The sequence below is a fragment of the Cololabis saira genome, chromosome 9, assembly GCF_033807715.1.
Source record: "Cololabis saira isolate AMF1-May2022 chromosome 9, fColSai1.1, whole genome shotgun sequence".
NCBI classification, from domain to species: Eukaryota; Metazoa; Chordata; class Actinopteri; order Beloniformes; family Belonidae; genus Cololabis; species Cololabis saira.
Window position 1 is genome coordinate 41,675,605 of NC_084595.1, and position 27,909 is coordinate 41,703,513.

Sequence of the window (27,909 nt, forward strand, 5' to 3'; positions counted from 1 at the left end):
GGACAACTATTGTGCAAAAAACCAAAACAACCCAAAAAAAAAAAAAATCACACACACACACGAAGAAAAGAGCACTGAAAGTTCACTACATCTTCACGAACCGGAACCGGAAATGCGTAGCTACCAAGCGAACCAATCACAGCCCTCTCAGTCTGCGTTGGGTCTGCGTCGCCTCGACGTGTAGTTAAATGTTTTGGGAGGTGCAGGTCAGGCTACGGTGTAGGCTACGGAGAGACTCCCGCGTAGCCACGTACCCTTCGGTGTAGGTTTAACGCAGAACCATAATTCAGCATGTAAGAGGGAAGAAACCTGGATCAGGACCTGGATCATAAGGGGAAACCCTCCTGCGGAAGACCAGCCGGGTAGAGCAGGAAAAGAGAGATAGGAAAGAGAGACATAATGTCAAAGGTCCAAAAAAGCAGATATTTTAGTATTAATGATCCGTTAACTGGAGAACTAAGAGTTCTACGTACATATGACTGGTACCTGGTTAGTTGGTGGACTACAGAGACCACTATAGAAACAGGTGCAGACAGCAGACCCTGAGGTGGTTAAAGGGGGGACTGCAGGCCAGGATAAACCTCTGGAAGCTCTGGCCTCCAAACATGTACAGATGTACAGACAAAAAGCGGGGGCAGACCAGCACAATTTTGCATTTATTTATTTTTTTTTGACTAAGAGTTCAACTCATCAAATTTAATTATCTCATCTCATCATTTTTCTACTAAAATAACAAATATATTTTATTAAAATGAATATGGACCACAGATTTTTGAGTTCCTGTTGGACTGATGTACTGTAGGAGTAAATTACATAATCTGTAACAGGACTCATTTTACTGTCATGGATCGTCCCGGTGAAGAACCTCAAGTAAGTCTTGAGTGGTATTGAGACTTATTTGGCAATATTGTTGGATTTTGTCATAATTTGAAAGAGGTTGAGGATGAACCTTAAAGTAGCACAATTTAGTATCTCATAGTACAAGTATCTCATAGCCATCATTTTTGTCCATCGTTCCTGTAGTTTCTTGTGCTGGCACCCCTTTTTCTCTTTTGTGCATGTTTGCAGGCCGGAGCTTCAGGAGCTGCGTGCTGGCCTGCGGTCCCACTCCCCTCCGGTCATCCCGCTGCTGCTTCCACCTGCCTGCGTGGATGTCTGCTGTGCTGCTGACGTCCCCGACCCCCCAGTCTGGCCTTTAGCAGGAGGGTCCCCCCTTATGATCCTGGTCCTGCTCAAGGTTTCTTCCCTCCTTAAGGGGAGTTTTTCCTTGCCACTGTTTGGCTTAAGGCTTTTCTCCCACTAGGGGAGTTTTTACCTGCCATTGTTTATGTTATAATTGCTTGGGGGTTTATGTTCATGTTCTGGGTCTCTGGAAAGCGCCTAGAGACAACTTTTGTTGTATTAGACGCTATATAAATAAAATTGAATTGAATTGAATTGAAAAAAAGTGAAAACACTGACTAATGCTCTCAAATATAAAAAGTATGCTCTTGATTAAAGACAGTATCATACCCCCATAACATTTGTTTAAATGAAAACTCATGAAGACATTCAGTAAACTTCAATCAGTAGTCAGGGAAAACAACTGTCACACATCAAAGCCATCTGACGCCTGATTGGTCCAAAAATCTGGAGGCTTAATCTGTCACCAGACCTCCTCTGAGCTCTTTACATCACTTCCTGAGGCGAGATGTCCTCAATGGTCGACAGCTGAGCTAGACGAGTCGACTGTTCTGCACAAAGCCTACAAGACAGATGGACGGACAGGTGTTAGAGCAGGAGTGGTCAGACAGGAAGTTGTGTCATATGACACCTGGATCTCACTGTTCCTATTTCCTTTCAGCCAGAATTGGGCTGTTTTCCAAATTTGCTAACGCTCTACTGGCCCATGTCCAGTATACAGCTGACTGGTCCACCTGACATACCTGACAATTGACTCATCATTTGTACAGGTGAAAACAAACGATCAAAAATATCAGGGGGAATTAATTCAGTTTTTACTTTTTTGCAGATGATACTCAACTGTATGTCCGTGAGACCACGTGAAGCTCAAACAGCCTTATTGGATGAATGTAATAAAGACATGAAGACCTGGATGACGGTTGCGATTTAGCCCAAGCACCCCAAGAGCCACTCCTATGCAGTACACTTAATTCAGATCACATTTCCTTAGCCACAAGCTCTAAAGTTAGCAATTTTGGTGTCATTTTTGATGAAGACTTAACTTTCAACTCTTATAAAATCAGTCACAAAGTTATCTGTCTTTGCATGATATTAGTTAAATCAGAAACATCTTGATTTAAAGGGGACCTATTATGAAAAACAAGTTTTTTCTTGCTTTAACATATATAAAGTGGTCTCCCCTCAGCCTGCTAACTCAGAGAAGGAGGAAAGCAACCAAATTCTGCAGTGTCTGTACAGCCGCCCGGATGAGCCGTCCAGTCTGATGTGGCTTCTACGAGCCGTTCAGAATCTGCGCGATTTACATAGGTTGGTCTCCGATGCGTGAAACCACGCCCACAACTAACTCTGCCGGCGGGAGCTTCCGCTATTTTTTTCGTAGCGGTGTATCGTGTCATTCAGGCAGCCAATCAGCACAGACCCTCATTATCATAGCCTCCCCGCCCACTCAGAATCTCGCGTAGATAATGAGGTTAGAGACTGGGAAGATAAAGACATGGCTCAGAGGCTGAATTTCTAATTTATTAACCAAAAACAATCAAAAGCTTGTTTTTAAGACATTCAAGGCCTGTTTAAAATAGGTATTAGATGCCATAATAGGCCCCCTTTAAAGGGAAAGTTCGGTTTTTTACAACCTGGACCTTATTTCTGGCATTTTTTATGGTCGTATACTCACCCAGGCAAGTTTGGCAACTCATGACGTCATCTCTGTGCGCGTACTCTGTCCTCCGTTCAGTGAGCTCTTCAGCCGTATACTCTGGCTCAAAACGGTAAGGACGTCCATCATATTCAAAGTCGTCGTCCACAACCTCAGAATTTGACAAATATTCAGACATGTTTCAAATAACTAACAGTAAACTAACAGTAGTGAACTCCAGCTGTACACAGAGCTGTGTCTGGGATGCGCGCACAGAGATGACGTCATGAGTTCAGAGGTCTTGTTTACAAACTGATTTATTTGTTACACACACACCCCCGGATGTAGACAACAGGTCCTGGAAGCAGATCTAGTGATTCATAAAAGAAATGAACGAGTTTCGCGGCAATCATGTGTTATTTAGACGCTGCATCATCTGTGTCCCGCTGTGCCCCCATGCGCTACCGTTATATGGAGAAGCAGCTCGCAAAAGACCCCCTAATATCTTCCGAAGGACACCAAACTTGCCTGGGTGAGTATACGACCATAAAAAATGCCAGAAATAAGGTCCAGGTTGTAAAAAACCGAACTTTCGCTTTAAGAAAAATGCAGAAATATTTAACCATGCCTTTGTTACCTCAAGGCTGGATTATTGTAATGCACGGATTTCTTGCTGTAAAAACATTCAGTTGGTCCAAAATGCTGCAGCACAAATTCTAACTATAACAGAGTTTTAATCTCAGCAGTTCTAACTAGAATAGAGATCACATCTCACCAATTCTAACTAGATCTGGAAACAGAGGTTAAATCTCACCAGCTCTAACTAGAACAAAGATCACATCACACCAGTTCTAACCAGAACTGGGAAAATATCTCACCAGTTCTAACCAGAACTGGGAAAATATCTCACCAGTTCTAACTAGAACTGGGAAAATATCTCACCAGTTCTAACCAGAACTGGGAAAATATCTCACCAGTTCTAACCAGAACTGGGAAAATATCTCACCGGTTCTAACCAGAACTGGGAAAATATCTCACCAGTTCTAACCAGAACTGTGAAAATATCTCACCAGTTCTAACCAGAACTGTGAAAATATCTCACCAGTTCTAACCAGAACTGGGAACAGAGTTCACATCTCACCAGCTGTAACGAGAACAGAGATTTTATCTCAATAGATTTAACTAGAACAGAGATCATATCTCACAAGTTCTAACTAGAACTGGGAACAGTGTCTGTGTCACATCTCACCAGTCTTAATTAGAGCTGAGTAGTTCTAACTAGAACTGGGAACAGAGTTCTCATCTCACTAGTTCTAACTAGAACATAGATCATATCTCACCAGTTCTAACTAAAACTGGGAAATGCGTTCACATCTCACTAGTTCTAACTAGAACATAGATCATATCTCACCAGTTATTAATAAAACAAAGATAAAATCTCATCAATTCAAAGTAGAACAGAGATCCCGTCTCACCAGTTCTAGTTTCAGGAGGCAGACTCCTACCCTACATATAAGGTTAGACTGAAGACCTTCCTTGGTAATAAAGTCTTCAATTCTGTGGTTTTAGAGCACCATTTAGTTCTGTGGCTATGAGCCAAGGCTGCTGGGGGGACTCCCATGATGTACTGAGCATCTTCACTGTGTCTCTCTTATCTCAGTTAAATGTTGTCCTGGATTAGTCTAGCATTAACATTGTCCATCTTCCGTAGTTTTGTTCTCTTGTCCTTCTGCCAGTCCTACCACAATACCGTTTCCTGCAGCCCCTACCGAGTTGATGCCAGTTCCTGCAGGTCCTACCATGGTAAAGCTGGTTCCTGCAGGTCCTACTATAGTGATGCCAGTTCCTGCAGGTCCTACCATGGTAAAGCTGGTTCCTGCAGGTCCTACTATAGTGATGCCAGTTCCTGCAGGTCCTGCTATAGTGATGCCGGTTCCTGCAGGTCCTAGTATAGTGATGCCGGTTCCTGCAGGTCCTACTATAGTGATGCCAGTTCCTGCAGGTCCTACCATGGTAAAGCTGGTTCCTGCTGGGGCTGCTGCTGCTGCTGTTGCTGTTCACCCCGGATTCTTTATGAGGGCAGCACAGAAGTGCAGTAGTTTGAACTGACACTTCACAGCTAGGAAGTTCAGGTGTATCTTGGTTCCCCTGGGTCTGTCTGTGTGAAGTTTGCAGGTTCTCCCTGTGTCTGGGTCAGTTTTCTCTGTGTTTCTTTCCCCAAAAAACATGTTGTTTTAGACTAATTGGTTAAACTAAATCCCACCTAGGCTTCATTTGATTTATATGGGTTACTATATGAGCACAAGCAGTAATCATGGGCATTATTTGGTCAAATGAATAAATCCCTTTAATAAACATGTGTGTGGCATTGAGAGAAAGCTGCCTGTGTTGTATAAGTGGTCCTCACACTAGAAATATGCTATATATAAATGTTGTTGTTTCTGTTGTTGATCTTAGAGGTCATATTTACAGGTGAGGACAGGTGGTCAGATGTAGGTCATAGCACCTTTGGCGCTGCTGTCCAGGAAGACTTTGATGTAGGATGTGGGGACATATCCCTCCTCATCCAGGTTCCTCCGCACTCTGGTCCAGCCATCACCTTTGTCCTCTTCCACTACAGAAAGTAGTTCTCCTTCCACCAATGTCAGCGTTCCTTCATTCTGACCTGCAGAGGCAAAGCAAGTTTATTTGTAGAGCACATTTGTCAGTGGTTGACATTTCCCCCAGTTTTTGTTTCTGTTTTGCCCCGCCTGTCTTCCATCTGCCCTGATTGTCTGCACCTGTGTCTCGTTACCCCCTTCTGTATATCCGGTCTTGTCTTTCCCTTGCTCCTTGTGGTTCTGTCCTGTTTCCTACCTCCATGTGTCCTGCCAAGTTTTTGCTCAAGTTTTTTGGATCCCTGTTTTGTGTTACTTTTGATCCTGCCAAGCAGCGCTTTTGTTTTTTGTTTTTTGTAAAATAAACCCTTTTTGTTGAACTCCTGCCTCTCGCTCTCCTGCATCTGGGTCCTCACCACACCAGCCTTTACAACATTAAAATGAAAAATCATCATTTGAGTCCAGTTATAAAAGTTAATGGCTTAACTCCAACCATAGCCATTATTTACAGTCAAACTTAGTTCAGTACTGCAGTACTACATAACATGCATTTCTTTGAGGAGGCACACAAAGAATAAGCCACTGAGGCATCTGCTGTGCTCCAAAAGCAGCACAGAGCACTGCACCTAATCATGGGCTCCACTCAAAAACAGTCCTAAAATCAGGCCTGAAGCTTCAGCTTTGACTCCTCTGTCTACTTCTTCACAATCCTCACTACAGGCTTAGAGGTTTTAAGTTTCTGCCTATAGGTCGGGATCAGATGAACCAGACAGTGGTCAGAGTGTCCTAAAGCTGTGTAATTACTGTGTAACAATGGTCCAGAGTCTGCATGTCCCTGGTGGGGCACGTAACATGCTGCCTGTATTTAGCAAGTTCATGGGTGAGGTTTGCTCTGTTGAAATCCCCCAAAACAATGAACAGTGTGGATGTGGATGTAGACGGAGACCAGAACAAAGGAGGAAAACTCCAGCAGTGAATAAAAAGGTCTGCAGTTAACAAAAAGTGTCTCTAAGTGAGGGCTGCAAGAGTCTTTTAACACTGTGACATGCGTACACAAGCCGTAAGTGCACGTAAAGCCAAAAGCCGAAAATGGCGGGCGCAAAAAAAAATCTGGATTTATAAAGCCACACTTGCACGCACACTTGCACGCACACTTGCACGCAATGTTCGCTTTATAAATCACAGTCCAGCTGAAAGGTTGCGCAGGTGAATTCGCCTCATATCCCGCCCTCTACACGCCCACTTTTTACCATATATGGGGAATGCAAAGTAGTTCATGACTGTATTTGCAAATGAATGAGCCTGCTGAGCATGCGCAGCGGCTTCCTGCAGCCTGTTTCATCAGAATGAATGAGACGTGTCGAGCCACCGTGCCACTAAATTTCACGGAGACTGAGATGGAGATGTTGTGGATGAGGTGGAGGCAGGAAAACCACATTATTTGGTGGTCACAGTAAAAGTAGAAAAAGTATATAAATAGTATAAAATAGTGAGTGGCAGCACGGCGTTGCTGCCCGTGAGTGCCACGGCACAATTTCCACAGGGGACAGGGGGGACATGTCCCCCTCACTTTTCAAAATCATGTATTTGTCTCCCCCACTTTTTACAGTTTAAAAACTAACGGTAGGCTCAGCCTGTAATTGCAAATCATCAACACACACTGTGCGAAGACGGCTCCCCCCTCCTCCCCTCCCCTCTCCCCTCAGTGCTGCTCAAGACTGATTTATGGTTCCGCGGTACACCAACGCAGAGCCTACGGCGTAGGTGCGCGTCGCTGTGTACCCTACGGCGTAGGCTCTGCGTCGTTTTAACGCGGAACCATAATTTAGGCTTACGCCCGCGCGTAAGGGTTTCTCGCGCGCTAAAACTCACTATATATATTTAAAAAAATCAGTGTCCCTTTAGGGGCTCCGTAGAGCGACTGCGGCTCCACCAGCAGCACTAGAGTCCTGACTGACGCTGTGCTTCACACACAGAGGGACACGATCAGCGCTATTATATTATAAGTTTGATATGTGACGACATTATTAAGAGTATGACATGAATATGGCTTCATTTCACCACCTCACCGCCTGTGTCGTCAGTTCCCCATATCTTAAGTAAGTTCCTACGGGAGGGTCTGGGTTGGCGTAGGGATACGCAGATTTTTCGGTTAGTTTTTTCTTTTTAAATCCCAGCCTTTGCGTAGAAGTTGGCTTGCGCATCTTTCAAGCCCCGTTTTGTGCGCAAGCAAGCTTTATAAATGAGGCCCCAGGTCTTTAGTGATGAGTAGCAGCAGCTCATCCATCTTGCTTGCTAGGTAGCGGACATTCCACAGGTGTATGGAGGGGAGCGGGGTACGGAAGCCTTCACTCGCGTCACTAGTGCTCCCGCACGCTTGCCCCGTCTGCGTCTCCTGCGAAACCGGTAGAGAGCCGCTGCTGCTCCGTCCAGTTCCGTGAAAACCGGGTAAAAAGTTCTGGGAGAAGACTTCCCAATGTTAAGGAGTTGTTCTCTGCTGAAGGTGACCCATGGTGGGCAGCAGAGAACAGGAAATACACACAAAATGCTAAAAAGTAGCAGAGAGCGAAACACCATGGCAAGCGTCCAAGGCGCCATCTTGGTATATCCACATGCTGAAACAAAAAGTGCGTAAAATGGAAAGGAAGTGGCACTAATGTAAGTCTGTAGACTCTTATCGTGCATGGAAAGATAGTTTAATAAGATAGTTTAATAATATATGAAGCTAGAATAGCTTATTATTCATTGTTGATAGAGGATATTAAAAATAAACTATGTTTTCTGTTCAGCGCCGTAGCCAGGCTGATAAAGAGTCAACTCTGTTGAGCCGTGCATTCCTGCAGCTCTCAGTAGTGAAGACTTCATGACAGTAAAATCATCAGAACCAGAGATCACTATTCTTCTGGAGGTGATATTGGACAACGTAAATGAAAAACTAGTGAAAGGATGTTCCCATCTGAACACCCATGAGACATGTCTGTTATTGCTGCTTTATAGTCAATAGGTTATATAGGCTTATAATCAAGTACTGCCTTGGCCTTTACTGAGTGCTAATCCATCTTTGGAGTTGTACAGTATTTATTTCATCTGTATCATTTTGGAATATTTGCAGCATGTAGTAGATGTCCAACAGGGGTCTAATAATAATAATAATAATAATAACAACTTGCATTTATAAAGCGCCTTTCAAGGAATCCAAAGTCGCTTTATAATGGTTGTATATTATTCATTCACTCCTAATTCATACTTGGTGATGGTAAACTACAGAGTTTCAAAGTTTATTTAGACGGGACAATGCATATTCATGAACAGTGTAAATACACCGGGTTTTAGCAGAAATGCTAGTTTCCACCCGCAGTCCCCACAAACAACCAGACACACTCACACCTACGGGCAATTTAGAATCATCAATTTGCATGTTTTTGGACTGTGGGAGGAAACCGGAGTACCCGGGAACCGGGAACCTTCTTGCTGTGAGGCAACAGTGCTAACCACTAAGCCACCATGCTGCACATGTTTAGCCACAGCTGCCCTGGGGCAGGCTGACAGAAACGTAGCTGCCAACCCATGCCAACGGCCTCTCCGACCACCGGACCACTTATACACATTCACACACCAGCAATGCCCTCAGCAAATCTATCATTGTCATCATCGCACAAGCTATTTCGCCTTTCGCCCACGCATCAATTATGTTATTGAGGTTATAGCAACGAGAGTAGCTGTGAGTGGCTCAAATAACACTAATAAGTAACATAAAATAAACAAAGTTAATGAAAGAAACAAATTAATTTAACAAATGAATCACTTGGCCATTACATTGTTGGAGGAAGAGATTGTTGCTGACTGACTGAGGTCCCAATCCCTGCGTCTCTTCCAAGATGCTCCACAGACACTAAACACAGTTTCTCCAAATATCTGACTTGCCTTGCTTCGTCCTTGTTTATTAAAGACCTTTTCTGAGGTTCTTTTCCACGTCATTGATTTCCATCTTGTCGCTAGACTACATCCCGATCCTGTAGTGTTTTTTTTAGCCGCCCGCAGCAAAGTTCAAACCGCCCGCTCCCGCCAGATTTGCGTTGGGTCCCGCGGGACCCGGGGGGACCCATCCCAATGCAGCCCTCTACAGCAGGGTATAGTGGACTGGATAATAGCTTACCTTGGAACGGGTAAAGAGACTTGCAGGTCCCGATGCTCGGCAGTGGTTCTTCATCATCAAAGTCATCCTCGAACTCTGAGCTACGAGACTTGAAGTGAAGCTCTGCGCTGTGGTCCTCTGTGTAACTGCCGTCAGGACTGAAGAAACACGTGAGTCAGACAGGTGATGTGGACGGGTGAGTCAGACAGGTGATGTGGACAGGTGTGGAAGATACTGGACAGGTGAAGTAGACTGAGGAAAATGTATAGGGAACAGCTGAGGAAGACAGGTAAGGCAGACAGGTGTGGAAGACATATGAGACAGATGTGAGACAGGTAAAGTAGGCTGAAGAAGACCTGATAATGACAGGTGAAGCAGGCAGGTATATGAGGTACTGCTGATACACAAGTGTAGAGTACCTCTCTGTTTCTCTACCCTTATCACTCTAATCAATAATCATGTATCTATTTGAGTACCTCTCTCTGCTGGCAGGACTGCGGTTGTCCAGCTGCTTCAAGCTACTGCTGCCTGGTGTTGTTGCCTGAGAATTCAACCCACAACCTCCACTCTGTCTTCTGCTGCTGTTTGTTGATTTGCTGTCCACCTCCACCAACCAGGCCTGCAACACACAAAGGTATCATCCATCCATCCATCCATCCATTGATCCGGGTCCTGGTGTCAGCAGCGGCTCTTTATAAATCACAGTCCAGCTGGAAGGTTGCGCATGTGAATTTGCCTCATACCCCGCCCTCTACATGCCCACTTTCTACCATGAATGGGCAATGCAAAGTAGTTCATGACTGTATTTGCATATAAATGAGCCTGCTGAGCATGTGCAGCGCCACCTGCAGTCTGTTTCTGCTGCGTCACCATGAATGAGACGTGTCCAACCACCGTGCCACTAAATTTCACGGAGACTGAGATGGAGATGTTGTGGATGAGGTGGAGGCAGGAAAACCACATTATTTGGTGGTCACAGTTGTAAAAAGTGATTGCCTGCCAGAATCTGATTTCTGGTCGCGGGAGCGCGCACAGCAGCCCGTTGAGCGATAGCGCTAAAATGTCAGATTTTCAGATTATGAAGCTCAAGAATGAGATCAAGTCATATTTAGGCAGAAACAACTTTTCATTAACTGTATTAACTGTTTCTATATATGTAGTAAAAATGTGTCATAATTATAGTAACATAATGCTACAACTACGATTTTCAGTGAGTTAATGTGAAATGCATAATTTACATGTGATGTGTAGTGTTAATGCCAAATTATATTTTTGCAAGTGAACAATAAGGTTAAGCTGCAGGCTGTGCTGTGACATGTGTGATGTGTATTTTCTTTTGCTATGATATACACTACCTGTTGTATAGCTGTGAGGACGTACATATGTGCATTTTTTGTTAATTTATTTTTCTCTTTCAACCCAGTTCTCATGGGTTGATCTGATATAGAATTAAACCCTGTTCTTAACCACGACCTCAGGCCTTGTGTCTCCTACTTGGGGGAACTACAGAATGGGTCTGGGTAAAGGGATGGGGTTCTGTCTGAGTGTAGCTATCTTATGATGGTTTAGGGGTTTTCCTGTCACTACCATCACAGGAGCTGTGTTTGATGTGTTGGGGTTGAATCCCCCAAGTAGAATCTCCCCCCAAAACAAAACTGGTCCTTTGGGACAATGTGGATTAGGAGTGATTCAAGAGGACCCACATGGAGAGGACAAATCCAAGAACTTAATATCCCTCAGCACTTACACAAACACAGGAACTCAGAAGAACATACAGAAATTCAACAGTGTATTCAAGGGTGAATGTGTACGTGGTGCATTTCCAAGCTGACTTTATTTGTAAAGCATTTTAAAGACACTGACTAGGGGTGTAACGATACACTAATCTCACGATACGGTACGATACACATTTGGATATTGAGGTCACGATAACAATACGATATTATAGCAGTGTTTTTTTAACAACCTTGAATGAGGAACATATGAGTGGAAAAAATTGTCTTTTATTTGAAAGACACAAAATACAAAACAATGCTGTGCATTTGCCCTATTGTTACAGTTTGTAATGCTTTATAACTGTTTACGTTTTAAAGAGAAAGCCAGGCCAACCATTTTCCACAAACTGAACTAAAAGTAAATGTCAGGTTTGCATTTTGCATCTTCAGTTTCATACAAGTACAAATATTTAGCCACAAACTGAATAGTTTCTCTCATGTATGATTTGACTTTTTTCTTTTCCAGAAATTTAACAACTAAAATTTAATAAATAAATAAAAGTAAATAAATACATACAATTTTACATCATAAAAAAGATTGATTCATGCTCACCTTATAAGTGTAAGAGGAGATTTATTTTTGTTAAGAAGGTTATTTCGGTAATTCAGGGTTCATTATTTTATAAATATATTCTTTATATTCTGATGTAAACAGGGACTATAATGACACTAGTCAGTTTATCTGTAGTGATTAGTATGTTTTAGATTGGGCGGAGTGATACGCCACAGTACGGCACTAGGTGCTGTGTTGATGTTCTAAAATCCTACACTGTTGAGGGACATTAAAGTACACTGGAACTCAGCAGAAGTTGTCCCCGTGTTTATCCTACTCACGACCCCAAAAAGGTTTAATTTAATAAGGTAAGGCTTAACTCTACACCAGCCTTACATAAGTAAAAGTTCAGAGCTCAAAACCCTGCAAGAGTCCCGTGATCGGGACCAAAACGGTACCAGTTTCTTCTGAGCGGAGGAAGATTTTGGTCTGCGGGTCGAGGCGCGGTCGGCACGCTTGGTCGGATGTGCGTTACTAGTCAACACAATAGATTAATATTAATAACACAATATCGCGATACAGTTTGTCACCTCCACGACACGTATCGTGACGTTTTTGTATCGCAAAATTTTGTGGCACGATATATTGTTACACCCCTAACACTGACCAAAGTGCTGAACACACGAATAATGTGCTGTGTGCTGTGAATGACTGTGAAGCCAGACCTGGTTCCTCCTAAGTTCCTCATCCAGTCTCTGCAGGCTCTGCTTCACTTCCTCCATTCGAGAATCAATACTGCTGGCATCGCCCATCTGAGGACTCCGCTCGTAAACTTCCTTCATCTTCAACAGAGCATCTCTGGAAAACACGAAACAACACCTTTACACGGCAACGCGGTTAAAAGTGACACCAGCATGGGCCTCTCTGTTCTGTTCATGTTTGTCACATGAATGCAGCTTATTTTCAGACACAAGCTCCTTCATAGTTCCACATTACCCCAGCAGCGCTCTGGTTTCTCAGACTGCAGGTTTACTGGGGGTTCATAGAGTTTCCCACAGTAGAATGGGAGCCAGAGTCTTCAGCTATCAGGCCCCTGGTTTTGGTTCTGGTGAAAGAGTCTCCTAACTTCCAGAGGCCCCCCTCCCTGAGTATGGCTCTGCTTTTGGTTCTGGTGGAGGTCAGTGTCTTACCTCTGCTCTCTTTGTCTCTGTATCTCCTGGTTGAGGCTGTTGATTCTGCTCTGAAGTTTCTTGCGTCTCTGCTCCGGAGGAAGGTTGCTGCCATCTGCTTGACTGGAGCCCTGCAGTCGTTCAAACACATTCTTTTTAAACCAGGGACCTACCAGAGACACCAGCTGGACACACGTGGATGTTACTGACCAGTTTAAGTGACAGCTGTCCAGCCAGGAAGGGGAGCATGAAGGAAACAGAAACACAGCTTTGTGAGATCAGCCGTTTCTGCAGGTGTGTGGTGGGATGCGTGTATGGGATAAAAGTGCTTTATAAAGATCAGTGTGACAATAACGGGGCCAGCAGGGGGGGAAGAGTACTGAGAACCCAGAGAACTCCTGTGGAGGTTTCCTGCTGGTTGGTTGTAGATGGGTCAGGGTTTCTTATAGGGCTGGGGATTGATTCAAATGTCCAGAATCGATTCGATTCCGATTCTTAAGATTCAGAATCGATTATCAAGATTTGATTCGATTCGATTCCGATATTGATTTGGGTTAGTGTTATTAAAACAGTTTTTTGAGCTGTTGCATGAATTATATTACTGTGTAGTTATGCAACATATTACTACTAGTATTTATTGAGATTCAACAGCAAGTATTGTCAGCTAATGATGCTGTAAGGACTCAGAATGCTGATAGAACTGCTTTCAGAAACATCATGGGTCAGAATTATCAAACAGAACTTCTGTGAATTGTCAGCATTATCTGAAAAAATGCTGACAATTCCCATATTATTTCTGATGCACATTTAGATAACATATTACAGGTAAGTGCTATGTTCTAACCCTTATTTCTTCCAAAAGTCCAACATTTCACTTACTGATGGAAGCATCAGCCAATCAGATTGCAGTTATTCAGCTTGTGCTGGGGGGGGGGGGGGGGGGGGGGGGGGCGGCAGGAATGCTTTAAAATAATTAGCAGTGAAAACAGTCCAGTCTTCACATCTGGATGTGATTGTTCTCTGAGTTTCCGATAGACCAGGATGTGGACCTGCTGATGACCTCTCACTGCAAAAACTCAAAATCTTACCAGGAATATTTGTCTTAGTTCTAGTTAAAATGTCTCATTTTTAGTCAAAAAATCTCATTACACTTAAAGTACACTCAAGAGTCATTACCAGATAAATAACTTGTTATTTGACAATTTTCACCTGTTTCAAGTAAATTTTCACTTGAAATAAGTAGAAAAATCTGCCAGTGGGACAAGATTTATCTTCTCATTACAAGCAAAAAAATCTTGTTCCACATGCAGATTTTTCTACTTATTTTAAGTGAAAATCTACTTGAAACAGGTGAAAAGTGTGGTTTTTTCCAGTGAGTCTTGTTTTAAGTGTAATGAGATTTTTTTTTGACTAAAAATGAGACATTTTAACTAGAAATAAGACAAATATTCTTGTTAAGATTTTGAGTTTTTGCAGTGCTGTAATCCAGCTCTCATGGTGGTTTGAGTTCACTTTTACTGTAGTGTGTGTGTCAGAGATAGAGAGTGTGTGTGTTTGTGGTAGTGTGTACCCCTCTCTTGAGGCTGCGGAGACACTGCTTCCTGGTTCTGGAACCAGAGCTCATGAAGTCATTGAGCCGCTGCGCGATGGGCTCCTTGGAGGCCGGAGGTGGGGACTCTGGAGTGTTAACTACGCCCCCAGGTAAAGGTGAGGTAGGGGGTGGAGGAGGAGGCTGCCGAGGGGATGACAGGAGCGTCAGCAACTGATGAGGGGCACAAAGAGGTATCAGTTCACACACAGGAGTCATACAAGTGGACCAGAGCAATGTGTGTGTGTGAGTGTGTGAGAAAACCTTGTTTTTTCGTAAGAACGGCCACAGCTTTCTGCTTTGCCTCCGCGCCTCGGTTCGGTTATCGAGGTAACTGGATTCAGAGATGCTCCGCCTCATGGTGGCCCTGTAATCTTCAAACTCTATGTCTCCTGGGGGGTCGAAGCCAGATTTGTAGAGGTCCACCACCTGACGAGTGTCCTGCACACAGATATGATACACCGGTTGTCTGTGGAGACTCTGTCTTGCTTAAGCTGTCACCACAAGAGCCAGGATGTTTCTGTCAACACCCCAACCTCATCTGTCCAGTCATGGTATGTACATTTATTAATATATGTAGATATATAGATTTATATTATGGATATAGATATGTTATATGTAGGTATGTATACAGATATATTGAGTTATATTATACGTACAGTATTTATATATATATATATATATATATATATATATATATATATATATATATATATATATATATATATTAATATATAGTATCTGCCCAAGTGCTGTACATACAGGACTGTCTCAGAAAATTTGAATATTGTGATAAATTAAAAAAAAACAAAAATGTCATACATTCTGGATCCATTACAAATCAACTGAAATATTGCAAGCCTTTTATTATTTTAATATTGCTGATTATGGCTTACAGTTTAAGATTAAGATTCCCAGAATATTCAAATTTTTTGAGATAGGATATTTGAGTTTTCTTAAACTGTAAGCCATGATCAGCAATATTAAAATAATAAAAGGCTTGCAATATTTCAGTTGATTTGTAATGAATCCAGAATGTATGACATTTTTGTTTTTGTAATTGCGTTACAGAAAATCTAAATCTAAATATTCTAATTTTCTGAGACAGTCCTGTATATATTTGTTATTTGTTTTTTACTTTTTTGTATTTCTTTTTTTAACATGCATGTTCAAAATAAAATCTTCTGCAGGCTTTAGAAGAAAGAGACGCTACAGAGCGAGTCAGGATGCAGCAGCAGTCAGAAGAGCAGTGAAATACACGCCAGTCACAATTTGTCCTACTGTACTTATTGTATTTTTTTTCATAATTATTTTTCATTTTCTCCCATTCAAATCCAATTATTCGGGTCGTGGCGGGGCTGATCTCCGCAATTTGAAAAAAAATGTTGCTACTTCACGGATTTCACTTATCAAGGGTTCTTTTTGGAGCGTAACCTCCGCGTAAAACCAGGGATTACTGTACACTGCAGCGCCGCCAAGGAGCTTTGACTGACAGGTGCCGGTAATGCACATTTTTGCAGTTCACAAACGGCCAGCAGAAAAATGAAAAAAAAAAGAAGACACACGTAAACACCGGATGCTACCGTACTTGCTTTGTTTTTTTAAAACATACACCGCGGTTGTAGCGATTGAGATTAAAAGAACCCCCCCTGCTGGACCCCTATATTGGTGTAACACATCCAATGAGAGCAGAACCAGGCCGGCACAAGACACCACACCAGACCTCTGACAGCAGCACCTACGAGCACCCAGACCTCTGACAGCAGCACCCACGAGCAGCCCAGGCAGCACCCACCTCTCTCTGCCAGCACCCGAGACCCCTCCGGCCCACAACAGAAGATGATACACCTTCTCGGAACTCAGCTGTCACTGTCTTGTCTCCTCTTTCCTACTTTTTCATGCTCCTTTTTTGGTGATTTTAGTCTGCATTATCTCTTTTTTTCTTTTCTCTTCTTTCTCATTCCTTTTCGTGAGGGACTAATGAAATATAGTAGACTGCAAAGACGGCTGGTGAAGGAGACACACACACACCCATGCACACATACACAAAAAAAACCTTTGTTTGAAGATTAAAATATATATATACAGTATGCTTTAGGTTTTTACCAAACTTGGTATTAACCATTAATATAAATGAAGACGAGGGGAAAAAATGTGAAACACATTTGACCTGATGTAAATAAGTAATAAGTTATCATGCTCGCTATTAACAGAACGTATGATAATTTGCTTACGCCTGTGACACACTGATAAAACAATGCTGTATACAAGTGATTAAAAAGTGCTGCACAAGAAGTTTCCTGATTATCAGCATAAAGCAGAAATCTGCAGAGAAGAAGAAACTTCTTGTTGCTAATAAACAAGAACAATCTATACCTGTCCACTGACTGCGACCACTCCCTTTCCCCCTCCCTTTAGGGGCGCAATCAGCTCATGTAAACTAGGGAGTGCCCAGAGTGAATAAAAGCAAAGGAAGCAGCAGAGACAAATTAGAGTAGGTTTGAGATTTTACACGTCTCGACTGACTCTTCTTGCTGCAAGTCACTTAACTGTGTCCGTGTCTCTTTTGTCTCCAGAAAGTTTGATGATACGAATGTTAAGTGTTTGAACCTAACACCTGATCAGTCAGACATCGCTCTCAATCAGCAGCTCCCTCTCCACAGCTCCGCTCAGCCAGTGAAAGACGCTTGGTGCTTCCACCACCACGTGGCGTGAAATCAGTAGCCAGACTCTTCTCCTCCATCGTTCCCCGATGGTGGAATAACTAAACCCCAGCTAAACTCTTCATGACACTATGACCTCTGTTGCAGCCAATTTAGAGTTCTGCTATGTGTGTGTGTATGTGTGGGTGGAGGTTGTCATTACATCACTTGCGCACCTGTGGGCATGAGAGGTGATTGGCAATCAGAGGTTAAGTAAGGGAGACACAGGTGATCAGATGGGGAATTAGGAGCTGGAAGCCACACAGTTTTTCAACCGTGTACAGAGTTTGTGTGGGTCCGTATTGTTGTGCTATCACCAGCAGCTTAGTTGTTTTTGATAATACACCGGCTCGTCAGCACCCAGGTTTTTGTAGGTGTTTTTTGAGGCTTCACATGCAAATAAAGTGTTGAACGCAGCTCCCTGTCGGACCACTTCTTTCAAGATCAGCATGAGTTGGAAATGGCTTCAAAATCCCTCATATGGCATTTTTTGTGGATAGATTGCCATAACATTTTGTTGAAAAACTTAGCTTCATTTAGTTTTTTGATCCGCTACACCCAAGGAAAGCTCTGCGCTCAGGTGCGTGCCAGCTAATTCCATTCAATTGGAGACGGAGACAAGAGACAGCCTGTGCAAACCAACGCCGAAGACTCATGGTAGGACAAAATCTGAATTGTTAAAGGCTGTGTGGAAGAGATTGGCCTTCTCACAAAAAGGATACAGGTAAATCCTGCTACAATTCTGAATAAAATCTTCGACAGTTCTGCTAAATCAAAGCAAAATGAGTAACGTGGGCGCAGCTGTCAATCAAAGTGTACCGGAAAATGAACCTGGTAAAAGACCTGTCAAACTCTCAGTTAAAGCGTTGGAAACAAAAATTATATCATACCAAAAGGAAAGGAATTCCAGATTAAAGAAACTCTGCAAAATAGCAAACGAAGTTGAGCAACTGATGCTTTCAAAGCAAAATGTGTCGGAGGTGCACACTAAGTGTGAAATGTTTTTAACTTTGTGTGTGGAAACCAAAGAACTGCATGAATCATTGAAACCATTGCTACCTGAGGATGAACTGTTAAAACAAGATAAATGGTTTCAAGCAAGAATGAACAGCAATAAAGAAGTGGTACAAAAAATGGAAGACTGGTTGCTAGATAAAAAGGAACAATATGGTGATGACGATGGGGGTGATGATGATGATGGTGATGATGGTGGTGGAGGTGATGATGATGATGATGTACAAAACCTAAATGTGGTCAATGATGATGCTGTACCAAAAAGCTATGTGGTCACTGATGATATTGGTCCAAATGACAGCATTTCTAACGTCGGTGGTAAAACATGCACATCAGCTGGCCGCTCCAGCCACAGGTCGTCAAGGTCTTCAACCTCTTCTGCATGTTTAAAAGCTGAGGCTGAGAGAGCTGCTCTCTGTGCTAAGGCAGCTGCCCTCAAAGACAAACATGAGCTGGAGGCGCAGGAGGAGCAAATCAGACAGAAAAAGGAACTGCTTGAATTGCAAAGCCAAATTGCTGCTCAGACTGCAAAGGTTACTGTTCTTAAGTACAGAGGTTCTGATGTCCAGAGCTCCAGAGCACATTCAGATGGAATGAACTCATATCTGGAAGGTTCAAAATCTAAATCTTCTCTCAGACCCTCTGCTGTGGAATTTGTTCCACATATTACAAAGTATCAATTCGATCATCCACCAACAGGAGGCACCAACACCGCAGTGCTAATGGAGGCACAGCCTAAAGTCTCAAACTATCAGCTCAATCAATCACCTATATATGGCAACAAAGCTGCCACAACACTGGGTGCACGACCCAAGGAAACCTTTTCTCAACATGTTGGACCAAAGGCTAACACTCTGAATCCCAAACCAAGCATGCTTCAAGGATTTCAGGAAACTTATCATGCCACGCATCCTAAACAAGAACCTATGCAGTGCACTGGCTTGATGCAAGCTAACGTGGACCAAGGAGATCTTTTTACAATCATGCAACAGCAAAATCATATAACAGCTCTGTTAGTGCAGCAACAGTCTTCATTATCCTTACCTCCAAGAGGTATACCAACTTTTGGTGGAGACCCTCTTGAGTACAACACATTTATCAGAGCATTTGAGCATGGAGTGGAAGGAAAGGCTGCTAGCAGCATAGACTGCTTATACTTTCTGGAGCAGTACACCAAAGGATAACCTAAAGAGCTGGTCAAGAGCTGTCAACACATGCCACCTGACAGGGGATATCAAAGAGCAAAGACCCTTTTACAAGAACGCTTTGGAAATTAGCAAAAAATAGCCACTGCATATATGGAGAAAGCTCTTGGATGGCCACTGATAAAATCAGAGGACGTCAAAGCTTTGCAAGCTTATTCCTTATTTCTACGCGTTTGCTGTAATGCTATGGAGGATATAAGCTACATGTCAGAGATGAATATGCCATCAAACATGCATGCAATAATCCTCAAATTACCATACAAACTGAGGGAAAAATGGAGAAGCACTGCTTATGAGCTACAGGAGAGGCATCGTCCAGCAGGTTTCAGTGATATTGTCAACTTCATTGAGAGACAAGTGGCTATTGTGTCTCATCCACTGTTTGGAAACATTCAGGACACTGTGGAAGGAATCACCTGCTTTCCAGACTTCGTCAGCAGTATTGGATCACCAGTGCAAATGCAGCAGCCAGAAAAATAATCTCGTCCTGTGTCATTTGCAGACGCTACAGGGGAAAGCTGGGTGAACAAAAGATGGCAGATTTGCCAAAAGAAAGGCTTCAGTTCAACCTCCCACCATTCACAAATGTGGGTGTCGATTACTTTGGCCCTTTTGAAGTGAAGGCAGGCCGCAGCCTCATCAAACGTTATGGGGTTATCTTCACCTGTATGGCCAGCAGGGCAGTGCACTTGGAAATGGCATACTCATTAGACACCAGTTCTTGCATCCATGCACTACGCAGGTTTATTTCCAGAAGAGGCCAAGTATCGCACATCAGATCAGATAATGGAACCAACTTTGTAGGAGCGGAACGTGAGCTGAGAGAAGCTCTATCTGCTCTAAACCACAAGAAGATTCAAGACTCATTACTTCAGTCTGGAGTGAAGTGGAGCTTCAACACTCCGGCGGCATCTCACCATGGCGGAGCATGGGAAAGAATTATTCGTATGGTTAGAAAGGTGCTGAACTCCGTACTTCACCAGCAAACCTTAGATGATGAAGGACTGCATACTCTTCTTTGTGAGGTGGAAGCCATTTTAAATGACCGTCCCCTCACAAAACTCTCTGATGAGCCCAATGATCTGGAACCCTTGACTCCTAATCACATCCTCTTATTGAAAGGTAAACCCGCTCTACCACCTGGGGTTTTTGAGAAGAGTGATTTGTACACCAGACGACGATGGAGGCAAGTTCAGTTTCTTGCAGATCTCTTCTGGCACAGATGGAGTCGTGAGTACTTACCACTGTTACAGGAGCGACAACGGTGGCCAAAGGACAAGAGGAGCTTTGTAGCAGGGGACATTGTTCTTGTTGTGGACTCTACTGCCCCTCGTGGATCCTGGTTGTTGGGGAAGGTATTGCAGACCTTTCCTGACACACAAGGACTGGTGCGGTCTGTTAAGGTTCAGACCAAGTTCAGCATTCTGGAGCGACCGGTCACGAAGATCTGTCTTCTGCTGGAAGCTGACTAGAGACTGATGTAAAAGACTTATCCCAACCTTGGGGTTACCTCTGACTATGGGAACATACTGTACCTGGCAATACCATTATTGTTTGAAATACGCTTGCATTATTGATTTGTCATTGGCTCCAGTATATCTATGATATTGAATTGTTATGTTATTATACAGTAACAATTAGGGGCCGGTGTGTTGCAGCCAATTTAGAGTTCTGCTATGTGTGTGTGTATGTGTGGGTGGAGGTTGTCATTACATCACTTGCGCACCTGTGGGCATGAGAGGTGATTGGCAATCAGAGGTTAAGTAAGGGAGACACAGGTGATCAGATGGGGAATTAGGAGCTGGAAGCCACACAGTTTTTCAACCGTGTACAGAGTTTGTGTGGGTCCGTATTGTTGTGCTATCACCAGCAGCTTAGTTGTTTTTGATAATACACCGGCTCGTCAGCACCCAGGTTTTTGTAGGTGTTTTTTGAGGCTTCACATGCAAATAAAGTGTTGAACGCAGCTCCCTGTCGGACCACTTCTTTCAAGATCAGCATGAGTTGGAAATGGCTTCAAAATCCCTCATATGGCATTTTTTGTGGATAGATTGCCATAACAACCTCCAAGGAACAGGCAAAGTGGTCGGACAGGTTTTATGTCACAAATTTGCCTGTTCCTTGGAGGTCATAGTGTCATGAAGAGTTAAGCTGGCTGTGAATCCCAGTATATGACAGGAGTCACACTGGGTGTAACAGTACAGTGAAATTATATTGCCACTTCGAGGGTTAAAACAAACAGTTGGATGAAGAGTTAGCGTCTGAACGCTGTCTGTGCATTTCTCTTATCGTGAAGCAGAAGAAGAAACACTTCCGGTAACTTCATGGACTATGGGAAAATCCCAAAACAGATAAATAAACGAAATATGCCCTCTTCAGGCCTGAAAATGCTACTGCAAATGCAGGTTATAACAGTTCCAATACAGGACCACTCCGGCATCTAGTAAGATGCATGCACTTATAAGATGGTGTCTTCTTAGAAGTAGCTTTCTTATAAAAAAAAAAGATATATCTCTATATTCTAGCACTGGTGTGACAGCTCCTGTCTCCAACTGGACTCTCAGCAGTCTGACCAACAACTTATCCAGCTGGACCTCCTATGTGATTTAATGCTTGTGTTGTTCTCTCAGATGTAAGTCGCTTTGGATAAATGCGTCTGCTAAATGACAGTAGTCGTAGTAGTAGTCCAAAGACAGAGTGAGGCAACACACAGTCATTGTCCAGGACCTGGTTTAATTGGCTTGGCTAGCGGCATGTTAATGCTTTATTCTGCTTTCCCTACCTCCTTTTTGGAACACTAGGATCAGACAGGTATGACTGATTCAAAGCGATTTTCAGAAAAAGCAATGAAGCACTAACAAACTGGGATCCACATGTGAAATGCACAGCAACTGGCCATGTTTGGGAGCATGAACATTTCTGCTCAGCTTGATGAAGGCTACAGGATAGGGATCCGTAAGCATACTGAGGAGGTTGACAAAAACAGGCACATCCTGTCTAAAATAAAAGACTGTGTCAAGTTCTGTGGTGCATTTGAGCTAGCCATGCGTGGACATGATGAGAGCGACAGCCCTGAGCATCCTGGCGTCTTTAGAAGATGGCTGGATTTTGTAGCATCACTAGATGCAATTGGACTCGAGCAGACAGCTACTGTGTTTGAGGGCACATCTAAGACTGTGCATTAACTCCTTGACTGCAGGTTCTGCAAAACTCTCAGTTTTAAGAGAGTGCATCATTGAAGATGATTTCTCTGGGAGAAGTATCACTCATTCCGATGTATGCAAAATGTCTACGTGTTTGGATGTTTGCCATAAAATTGTAGACTTCTTTTAGGTAGGGGTCCCATGAGACTTTATTTCTCGTATTAAAGAGAGGAATGTGTGTAAAAATGTTACTGGGGGAAAACCTTTCAGTGAAAATCAGCCACTTTTCCAATATGTTAAAAGCCTCAAAATTGTGATCCTTTCGGAATGGGAAAAGAAATAATAATAAAGATTTCCTCTAGTTTCTATAAGGTCCTCGCACCCTCAGTGTTTGGGCCCTGATAAAAGGAGCATCTTCACTCCAATGACATCATTTCAACCAAGTCTGACAGCAAGGTTTGGGAGAGCAGGATTATACAGGATTATAACCTAAATGTCTACCATAGTTCTTTGGAGCAAAAGCTGCCACAAAAGGCAGACGGGTTCTTGATCAGTAAAAACTCACCTTCCTGGGCTGAATGCTCTCCGCAGCATCCATCATGGCATCCAGACATCGACTCAATACAGGAAGAACTTTTCTCTCAGCCTCTGTTGACAAACGCATCGCTTCACCCACTCTTTCTATCCGTCGCTCCTCCATGTCCTGAATGCGCTACAAAAAACGCACAGAGAACAAGTTAGAACCTCTGCCTGACCTGTATTTGTCATTTCTGTTTTCTAACCGATTTCACTGGTTGCACTGGTACCAGTCCTTTGCACTGGGACCGGTGTGTAGAACTAGCACTGGTATCCTATACACTGTTAGGTTTATCTTGGTTTCATCAATCAAAATAATCTCCAGAATATTGGAGGATTTCTTTAGATGTCCAGTTACAGATTTTACAGATTACTTTTGTAATACTGTATTTGACCTGGTCTTTGTACGTTTTGACCGTATAGAAACGTGATTCTTAATGTAATTCTTACGTAATTTGAGCCATCTATGTAGTGCCACTCTGGTTTTGCTGTTTTCCCCATGTTGTTGTATGATGAGGGTTGCACCGATGTATTAACATTGTTTTTTGGATGACCAAAATGAACAACAAAGAAAGAAAGAAAGAAAGAAAGAAAGAAAGAAAGAAAGAAAGAAAGAAAGAAAGAAAGAAAGAAAGAAAGAAAGAAAGAAAGAAAGAAAGAAAGAAAGAAAGAAAGAAAGAAAGAAAGAAAGAAAGAAAGAAAGAAAGAAAGAAAGAATTCTTGCCATTTTAAGAATGAGATGAAGAATGAGTACCTGCTGTACTCTACAACTTGTGCTTTTTATTATTTTACCTCTTTTCTTATCATTTTATTTCATTGTATTTGTTATTTACTGTTTAATTGTGTCTTGCTGCTTTTAATGTTGATGTAAAGCACTTTGAATTACCTTGTGTTGAACTGTGCTATACAGATAAACTTGCCTTGCCTAGATGTGTTCTATTAAAACACAATCTGCTGTTCCTGTTTTCGAATTTTTGCATTCTTTGTAGCTTATAAACTTTACATTTACAATATGGTGTCTTTTGATAGTAGATATTGACTATGAGCCTCCTACACTCTCCATAGGAACTTTTACTTCTTTTGAGGTTGTGAAGGCCTTTTTTTGGTCTAATGATGACCTCCTTCAACTACATTAAGATCTCTTTGGACTTCGTGTTGGCAGCTCCAGTTGAGCAGTTGCAAAACTCAGAACATGACATCAACTCAAACCTTCAACTTCTTAATTTGTCTGAAACTAAAGTGTCAATGTACAACAAACTGGACAGTTAACTTCTGCTCAGTCAACTATGCAATCACTTTGAATCCCGGAAAATTAAGATCATGTTTATATCTGGTGTATAAGTGGTGCCAGTGTTTAGGAGTGCTGGTGTATCTTATTTACCTGGTATATTACTGGTACCAGGGTGTGGTAGTGCTGGTGTATCTTATTTACCTGGTATATTACTGGTACCAGGGTGTGGTAGTGCTGGTGCTGATCCTGATTGAATTGGTTTAAACTGGTCATGTAGTCTTTTCTGGACTCTTCAGCAGCTTGTTGTTTCTGCTGGGCGGTTTGGCGAGCCTATAGCCACGATGTGAATAAAAACACTTTTATTCTACACACTATTAATGTGAAGACAAAATATACCAATTAGAAAGAAAATGTGCTTTCTGGAAACATTTATGAATAATTAAAAAAAAAAGCCTTACCTTCAGTGAACATCGCTAGGACACAGAAACTCAGATTAGTTAAACATGATAACACTGGTGGATTTAAACCATTGTCGGCTGTTCAATCGTTCTATAAATGTTACTGTTGCGATGCGTTGACTGAAATATCTAGTCTAGTATCTTTTCAGGTCATCTTACACTGTCCCGTTTCTACTACAGTTCATTTAACATGTGTTCTAAAGGGGTGCATTTTTATTTCCGTGTATATACCTTCTCTCCTTCCGTCTTGTTGTCCATGTCGATCTTGTCTGAGACGTGTTGAGCTCGCTCCGCTTCTTTACAGTCTCGTTCAAACCGACGTTTGCTCTAAATGAAGTTAGAGCAATTTGGTTGAAATGTATTTTAACAAAACTGTTATATACAATAAATGGTATTCATTATGAATATTATTTATAATTTAATATACCAGCTGTTGATGTATCTGTTTAGGGGTGAAGTTTGACTCATAGTTTAAGCTGAAAGTCAGGTCTAGACTAGGAGAGGGATCAAAGAAGGTCTATAGAAGGAATGAGCATGATGTCACAGATACGACTTCACAGCAGGTTACGCCCACTGAGTGTCAGAAAGACTGAGTGTCAGAAAGACTGAGTGTCAGAGAGACTGAGTGTCAGCATAAACTTTCAGTTTGAGCAACTGGAAAACATCTAAAATGGGAAAGAGTTGTTGTGGGATCGACTGTACTCATAGATTTAGCAAGAGTTATCGTTTTACAGACTGCCGAAAAATAAGCTTAAGAGAGACAAATGGATCGCTGAAATTCTCAGAAACAACTGGATTCCAGACACCGAAACGAGGATTTGCGGTTCCCATTTTGTATCAGGTAATGTTGGATTTTTGGGTAGCTAACGTTAAACGGTCAAATCATAAAGTTTGGTGTCCTCGTCACTTTAATTTCGCCAACAAATCCTGCCTTGAAGTCGGACCAAGCGTCAATACTTTTGTACGCCTTCAAGCTTTGCTTCGTGTATTTCCCCGGAGTAGAAAATTAAGTACATATAAATATCAGGAAACTGGATTCGTGGCCAAATATTAATGTCCATGGACCACTGGTTCTTGGTAACTGTACCAAATATTAATGTCCATGGACCACTGGTTCTTGGGGTAACTGTACCAAATATTAATGTCCATGGACCACTGGTTCTTGGTAACTGTACCAAATATTAATGTCCATGGACCACTGGTTCTTGGTAACTGTACCAAATATTAATGTCCATGGACCACTGGTTCTTGGTAACTGTACCAAATATTAATGTCCATGGACCACTGGTTCTTGGGGTAACTGTACGGGTCACTGTCAAGTCCAACTGACGCTAATTTAAGCCGATAATCGGCTGTAATCCCGTCTTCTCCACTAGTTGCAGCTGTTTCTGCCACTCAGTGTGAGTAAGGGGGCTGGTCCAGTGGGAAAGTGACGTCAATGCATACCCTCTATTTCCGAAAGGACAATAAATTGAAACTAACTAATTGGAACCGAACTGCGGCTGCAGATGATGATGTTTCACAAGAATGGAAGAACACGAGGCGGGTGGAGTCAGTGAGGTGTAGTGGACTGGTTACTCACAGACTCCAGCTGCTTCCAGGAGCTCTCAATGTGCTGCTGAGCACGCCGGCCATCCTGGAAATGCTGTAAAAGAGACAGAAACTGGTCAAACTGGTCGTGTTCAAGACCTTGCCGCAGGGTCATCTAAAAAGCTAAAAAGCTTGCAAGTTCATGGAACATGGAATAGTCCTGTCTAATGTTGTACTGTAGTGTAATGGGATCCAGGCTTTCAGCTGTTTTCCAGCTCCATCTGGACATCTACAACACCAAATCCCTCCCTCTGTTCAAATCCAGACAAAAACTCCACGGTATACTTTCTGTATTTAAATTGGTCCCATTTTATGTATTATGTATGTTGTATGTAACTGTTTTGTATTGTGTTGTATGTTGGAACCCCTCAAAAACAAGATGATTCATCTCAAGGGGTTATCCATTAATACATTTACTTATACTATTTTATTCTGTGTGACATTTATTTGCTGTTTTATTTAATTTTTTTTTTTTAATCTCTGTACAGTATCCTTGAGTGCTTTGAAGGCACCTATACATAAATTGTGCTATTACTATTATCATTATTAAGGGGGGCCAATATAAATTGACAAGCCCCTTACTACAATCGCTCGGATGTAAAAAAGTAACCGTAGGAGTATTAAAACATAAACAGATCCCTAGAGCCATGTAAAACAGTGTTTCTCAACCTTTTTGGGGTCCTGGACCCCCTGCACAGTTTTGATAAACTCTGAGCCCCCCCCTTTTGTAAAGTTCAAGTTAGGGGAGGAGAATACGGCCGATAGTTGAACCTCGGATTCAGGAGGAACAATGGTTTTCGTCCCGGTCGTGGAACACTGGACCAGCTCTACACCCTCCGCAGGGTGCTCGAGGGTTCATGGGAATTTGCCCAACCAGTCCACATGTGCTTTGTGGATCTGGAGAAGGCATTTAACTGTGTCCCTCGTGCCATTCTGTGGGGGGTGCTGAGTGAGTATGGAGTCCGGGGCCCTCTACTAAGGGCTGTCCGGTCTCTGTATGATCGGAGCAGGAGTCTGGTTCGCATTGCCGGCAGTAAGTCAGACTTGTTCCCGGTGCATGTTGGACTCCGGCAGGGCTGCCCTTAGTCACCGGTCCTGTTCATAATTTTTATGGACAGGATTTCTAGGTGCAGCCAGGGGCCGGAGGGGATCCGGTTTGGGAACCTCAGGATTTCATCTCTGCTTTTTGCAGATGAGGTTGTCCTGTTGGCTTCATCGGACCAGGACCTTCTGCATGTACTTGTTTTGACTATTCACTGATTTTATTTGTTGTATGGAGCAGTAAGTAAAGAGAGGGGATGTAGATATTTGTTCTCATAGTGGACTCTGCTGTCCTCTTGTGGACATCTCACTCGGTTAATGAGATACCGGTACACGCAAGTATTGTACAGTAGAGCACCATCCCTGTTATGATG

General features: G+C 42.7%; 1 protein-coding gene across 2 annotated transcripts in view; it reads right to left on the bottom strand.

Moving 5' to 3' along the window:
- Positions 1 to 1,350: 1,350 nt before the first annotated feature.
- LOC133450750 (formin-binding protein 1-like) overlaps positions 1,351 to 27,909 on the bottom strand; it is a 36,991-nt gene continuing 10,432 nt past the window's right edge. The window contains exons 5-18 of one of the 2 annotated variants that reach the window (XM_061729600.1): positions 26,487 to 26,549; positions 25,136 to 25,231; positions 24,905 to 24,919; positions 24,648 to 24,776; positions 23,205 to 23,351; positions 14,840 to 15,016; positions 14,558 to 14,719; positions 13,198 to 13,212; positions 13,009 to 13,118; positions 12,544 to 12,676; positions 10,027 to 10,169; positions 9,572 to 9,708; positions 5,325 to 5,483; positions 1,351 to 1,744 (exon numbers count right to left, since the gene is read on the bottom strand). In XM_061729600.1, the coding sequence (XP_061585584.1) occupies positions 1,716 to 1,744; positions 5,325 to 5,483; positions 9,572 to 9,708; positions 10,027 to 10,169; positions 12,544 to 12,676; positions 13,009 to 13,118; positions 13,198 to 13,212; positions 14,558 to 14,719; positions 14,840 to 15,016; positions 23,205 to 23,351; positions 24,648 to 24,776; positions 24,905 to 24,919; positions 25,136 to 25,231; positions 26,487 to 26,549 (1,515 nt within the window). In that variant the 3' untranslated portion in view covers positions 1,351 to 1,715. Of the gene's footprint in view, positions 1,745 to 5,324; positions 5,484 to 9,571; positions 9,709 to 10,026; positions 10,170 to 12,543; positions 12,677 to 13,008; positions 13,119 to 13,197; positions 13,213 to 14,557; positions 14,750 to 14,839; positions 15,017 to 23,204; positions 23,352 to 24,647; positions 24,777 to 24,904; positions 24,920 to 25,135; positions 25,232 to 26,486; positions 26,550 to 27,909 lie in introns of both variants that reach the window. The other variant, XM_061729599.1, reaches the window with a different exon arrangement.